Source organism: Lathyrus oleraceus, chromosome 3 (genome assembly GCF_024323335.1).
Source record: "Lathyrus oleraceus cultivar Zhongwan6 chromosome 3, CAAS_Psat_ZW6_1.0, whole genome shotgun sequence".
Taxonomy (NCBI): domain Eukaryota; kingdom Viridiplantae; phylum Streptophyta; class Magnoliopsida; order Fabales; family Fabaceae; genus Lathyrus; species Lathyrus oleraceus.
Window position 1 is genome coordinate 339,475,007 of NC_066581.1, and position 5,945 is coordinate 339,480,951.

A 5,945-nucleotide genomic window follows, 5' to 3' on the forward strand; every position below is an offset into this window, starting at 1 on the left:
GTGATCAAGGCTTCAATGTACAGTTCACTAAGGAAGAATGTGTTGTGAAAACTAGAGAAAATAAGGAAGTTATGAGAGGATCCAAATCCAAAGATAACTGCTATCTATGGGAACCTAAAGTCTCAAACTACTATTCAATGTGCTTCTTAGCCAAGGAAGAAAAGGAAGTGAAGCTGTGGCATAGAACACTTGGACACCTTCATTTAAGAGGAATGAAGAAGATCATATCTAAGGAAGCAGTTAGAGAAATCCCAAAGCTTCTTATGGATGAAGGAAAAGTCTGTGGAGAATGTCAGGTTGGCAAGCAAACCAAGATGTCACATCCTAAGCTTGGACATCCTACAACATCCAAAACTCTGGAACTTTTGCACATGGACTTAATGGGACCTATGCAGGTTGAAAGTCTTGGTGGGAAGAGATATGCGTATGTGGTTGTTGATGACCATTCCAGATAGACATGGATAAGCTTCATTAGAGAAAAATCAGATGCATTTGATGTCTTCAAAGATCTATGCATAAGACTCCAAAGAGAAAAGGATAGTAGTGCTATCAGAATAAGAAGTGACCATGGTAGGGAGTTTAAAAATTACAAGTTTGAAGATTTATGCTCATCTGAAGGAATAAGTCATGAGTTGTCATCACCTATTATTCCTCGGTAAAATGGAGTAGTTGAAAGGAAGAAACAGAACTGTGTATCATTATCCACTGCAGAAGCTGAGTACATAGCAGCTGGTAGCAGTTGTTCCCAACTGGTATGGATGAAACAGATGCTGACTGAGTACAATGTCACTCAGAATGTCATGACATTGGTCTGTGACAATCTCAGTGCCATCAACACTTCAAAGAATCCTATCCAACACAGCAGGACCAAACTTATTGACATTAGACATCACTTCATAAGAGATCTGGTAGAAGACAAAGTGATTACCTTGGAACATGTGGCAACTGCACTATAACTTGCTGACATATTTACAAAGGATTTGGATGCTACTCAGTTTTAAATTTTAAGGGGCAAGTGGGGAATATGTCTTTCTGAGGAATTATAGCAACTAATGATGTTAGGAATTTACTGTTTAGAATTTCAAATTATTAAACAATTGAGAGTATGCTCTGATTGGTCAACAGATAATAGCTATTACTCTTGCAACAAGCGTTACCTCTTCCATCGTTTCAACTTTCATTCACGCAAGCATCCTCTCAGAGAAACTTTTCATCTCGCCTCTAAGATAATCATCATGTCCCAACAATCCAACTCATCTTCTTCCAAGAACATGTCTGGCTCGTCTAGCGCTGAACCAAACAACCCTAACAGAGAAGATCCTGTTGCTGACTCTGCGAATACCCCACATGCAAGAAGACCTAAAGAAACTATATCAGACTTCTCCTCAGCCATCGCTCTTGAGGAACGAACCAAAGAAGGTTCCAGGTATGTTCACATTGCCATTGCCACTATGGTGACTGGAATATTGTCTGGTAATCATAAGGTCCTTGGGGTTTCCATTCCCTTAAACACTATTGAACCTGATAGTGTTACTTATCAAGAAAATACTGAGTCTTTAGGAAAGAATATCTCTGATGATGGTGAGCAAACTGATGCTCATAAGGATTCAAATGTTGACAAACCCTTAGATAATGTGGTTGGTGAGGAAGTTCATGTCACTCATGATGTTAGTGACAACCCTAACTGTGAGGCTGAAACAGTAGACCTGGAGGAATTTTCTGATAATGAGTTGTTGTCCTCTGTCCTCCCTAGCATAGCCAAAAGGGTTAGGACTAGGAGAGAAAAGAAAACTGTGGCTCAAAGGTCCCCCAGAAAGAAGATTGATGTTCCAACCTCTTCCAAGACAACGGTGGAAGTCGAGAGTTCCCTCAAGAGGAAAGTTCATGGTCCAACCAAATCTTGGAGCAAAGGGGTGCCCAAGAAAAAGAAGACCAAGTCTGTTGTTGTTGAGTCTGACTCGGATGTTCCGTGTAATGTCTCTGACACTCTGTCAAAGAAGAAGCCAACCACTAGCAAGCTTGCAGCTAGTGTCCCTGAGGTACCAATTGACAACATATCTTTTCATTTTGCCTCAAGTGTAAACAGGTGGAAATATGTTTATCAGAAGAGGCTGGCTTTGGAAAGGGAATTAGCTCAGAATGTCCTGGACTATAAGGATATTATGGACCATATTCAAGAGGTTGGTTTAATGAAGACTATGACTCAATTCTCAAAGTGCTATGAGATGTTGGTAAAGGAATTTATTGTTAATTTGTCTGAAGAATGTGCTGATGGCAAGTCTAAGGAATTCAGGAAAGTGCATGTGAGAGGCAAGTGTGTAAATTTCTCTCCCTCAATGATCAACAAGTATTTGGGAAGGCCTGATGTAGCTCAACCTGAGCTTGAGGTGATTGACAATAAAATCTGTCAAGTCATCACTGCTAATCAAGTAAGGAAGTGGCCTCTCAAAGGAAAATTTGTGGCCAGTAAACTGAGTGTCAAGTATGCAATGCTGCACAAGATTGGAGCTGCTAACTGGGTGCCCACCAATTATAAATCTACAGTTGCTGTAATGCTTGGAAAGTTTATATATGTTGTTTGAACCAAAGCCAATTTTGACTATGGCTCCTATATTTTTGATCAAACTTTGAAGCATGCAGGAAGCTTCAGTGTGAAGGGTCCTATAGCCTTTCCTTCTCTCATTTATGGTATTGTTTTGAATCAGTTTCCAAACATCTTAATAGAGAATGATTCTGTGAAGAAAAGAGACAGCCCTATGTCCTTCAAACATAATCTGTGCCTAGGTACCCATGTCCCTGACATTGTCATGACAACAGGTGAGACATCATGTGTAAGCAATCAACCAGGTAAAGTTGTTGTCATTGCAATGCTCAAAGAAACGTGCAGGGAGTTAGAGGCAAGGAAGTTGAACTTGGAAAAATTGATTAGCACTTTGGAGATGATTGAAGGTGATGTGCTTGGTGAAGCTGCTGCTGTTGCAGAAGAAGCTGAAAGACAAGGTGAAGAGGGAGAAGCAGATGCCAGTCCTGATGATGGCACAGATGATGATGCTGACTCTGAGTCAGATGACTAGAACATTTCCTATGTTTCTAAAAACTGCTTGTATTTTTATTTTTTTTGGTCTGTAATATTAAGTGTTGCTTTGGCAACATTTTTGACAAAAAGGGGGAATAACACATGTACCCCAGGACAACAGATTTCTTTGAAGTTGAAGGTCTTCTAAACAAGAGGTTATGTTGTTGTTTGCTATCTGCTTGATCTTCTCTTGTGTTGCTGCTGTTTGAAGTTTAACCTCTATGTGTGCTAAGTGTATTAGCTAATTTGATTCTCTGCTTGGATGTGTGCTTTCTGCTGCTGTGAACTCTGTTGTGATGCCAAGTTGTTTCAGCCAAAAATTTGCCAAAGGGGGAGTTTGTAGATGTTTTTGATTGGCTGCATTTTATGTTAAAACACTTACTGTACTTAGATGTCTTGACTGATGTCATGACATACTTAAGTAGTATGCTGCAGGATTAGCTAATACAAGATTTACTGGATGTCAAACTGAATGTTATGACATTCATCCCTGACAGCAGATGCTAAAGTATAGGCTAGTTAGTTTTTCTGTTATGTTTCAGTATTTATCTCAGGCTGATTTTCAGGAAACTAACAGTTGTGCTAAAATTCATAGACCTAGCATATAGCCTATTTTCTGGATGTCAAACTGCATGTTATGACATTCATCCCTGACAGCAGATGCTAAAGTATAGGCTAGTTAGTTTTTCTGTTATGTTTCAGTATTTATCTCAGGTTGTTTTTCAGGAAACTAACAGCTGAGCTAAAATTAAGAGACCTAACATTTAGCCTATTTGTTAGCACCCTAATGTGTGGAAATTAGGTTAACTTGCTTAACCTTAATTTTAGGAAATTCAAGTACAAGGCCCAAGTACTGCATTATAAAAGGATGGCAATCCTACTTTCAGGAATTCAAGGGTTTGAAGCGTGAAGAATTAAATATATCATTATATATCCTTGTTGTACTTTTATTGTGTCCTGAATTAGTTTTACTTGTGAGCCAAGCAATTATCACCTAGATGATTGCATTGGACTAGGGTGTTTATTGAGTTGTAATTGTTGTGTCACTCTAAGCTTTTAAGCGTGAGTGCTGTGTTTCTTGATTAAAGCTTGTAAGCACAATCAAGAGTTGTTTGAAGTATATCTTCACCACTGACTTTAAAATTATTACAGGTTGTAATCATTGTTGTGATTGAGGGGGAGTGAGTAGGTACTCAGGTCTTAGTTTAGATTGAAATTGCATTGGGTAGGTCTTAAGTGATAGGATTAAACTAGTTGTTTAAGTCCTGAATTAATACCTCTTATAGTGGATTTCCTCTCTGGCTTGGTAGCCCCCAGATGTAGGTGTGTTTGTCACCGAACTAGGTAAACAATTCTTTGTGTTATTTACTGTATTTTACATTTACTGTCTGCATACATTACCTGTCTGCCCAGAATTGGATGTCATAACATCCAGTGTGACATCGATAGTCTGTTACTAGAATTTCAATGATCTGGGAAATGCATCAACACCTTGCCCAAGCTTTGCCAAGACAACTCAGACCTCTCACTCCATAGAACTTCTTGAAGATTTCATTGAAATCGAGTTTGAATTTCACCTTCTGTTTTGAAGTTCAAACTCCAAGAATACATTACCCTTTTCATCTCAATTGATCATGGCAAGCAAGAGGAGGAAGAATCAAGCAAATCCAAATCAAGATCAAGCTAAATTGAAGCGACTCGAAGGTTAAATTTCAGAAACTTCATCTCTTCGATTCTCTCTCAGTTCTTCATTATTCTTTGTGATTTTTGGTTGGCTGAAGTCCTATCAATATAGGAAACAAGATTGAGTTGCTTTGAGATCAAATCGAAGCAACTCAGTTCATAATCCTCAAAATTCAAATCCCTGTGTCTTTTTATATACTTGGAATTGGAGAAAATTGAGGCTAGAATCGTGATTCTGAGCATTTTCTCTTCAAATTAGTGTCCTTGTTTTTAATTTTTCATAGAGTTTAGGTTGGGCCAGTCCGGTTGTCCTCACCGGAGAAGATGACCGAAGCTAGGGCTTCGGTGGTGTGTTGGCAAGGTTCCAACGATCTTATCTTGGTCCAGCGTTCTAATCTTGGCCCTTGGTTTTGATTACCACGCGTGTGGCGCTTTGACTCAAGTCCACCATGGATAACGCGCACGTGGCTATCAAATCTGCCACCTCAATTAATGAGGGAGATCTGATGGCCCTTGTTTTTTTGGATTTTTTGATTTTTCATTTAATTGCTTTATTTTGTTTAAATCATATTAATTTCATTTTTAATCCAAAAAATATGGTACTTTCACCAAAAATCTTTAAATATTTTTCTCTTTCATTTTCTGAATTAAAATTATTTTTTGGATTAATTTTGATATTTTCATGAATTAAATGTTTTTGTGCATATTTTGAATTGTTTAAAAATACTTATGACTTTTCAAAAATCATGAAATTTTTTATCTAAGGTCCTTTGACCTTGTCTGACCTAGGATAAATCACTTGGCCATTTATTTGGTGTTTTGAAGAGGTTTTAGGTTTTGGCCAAATTAAATTGAATTTTAATGTATTTTTAATTTGATTTTTAATTGATTAATTGTGTAAAAATTATGTTGAGTCAGTTTTATGGTCTTGTGATGTTTGACTATTTGTTTGGGCCTTGGTCAAGGTTTATTTGAATTTTTTTGGATTAAAATCATTGGATTTAGGGGATTCATAAAATGTACATTTCATCTCCCAAAATGAATGAATGATTTTAATTTGATAAAATTCCTCCTATGACCAATTTCTGTTTCTCTCACTTTCCCTACCTCTTCATCTTCACTCCTATTCTTTCCCACTCCTTTCATTGACCAATGAAGTCTCAATATCCTAAGGCTAATTGGTTCA

The 5,945-nt window shown here is 37.7% G+C and overlaps 1 protein-coding gene across 1 annotated transcript; it reads left to right on the plus strand.

Moving 5' to 3' along the window:
• Positions 1-1,271: 1,271 nt before the first annotated feature.
• Positions 1,272-3,074, plus strand: LOC127131174 (uncharacterized). The gene is made up of 3 exons (XM_051060108.1): positions 1,272-1,990; positions 2,087-2,549; positions 2,634-3,074. The coding sequence occupies exons 1-3, from the start codon at positions 1,272-1,274 to the stop codon at positions 3,072-3,074; spliced, it is 1,623 nt and encodes a 540-aa protein (XP_050916065.1).
• The last annotated feature ends 2,871 nt before the right edge of the window (positions 3,075-5,945 follow it).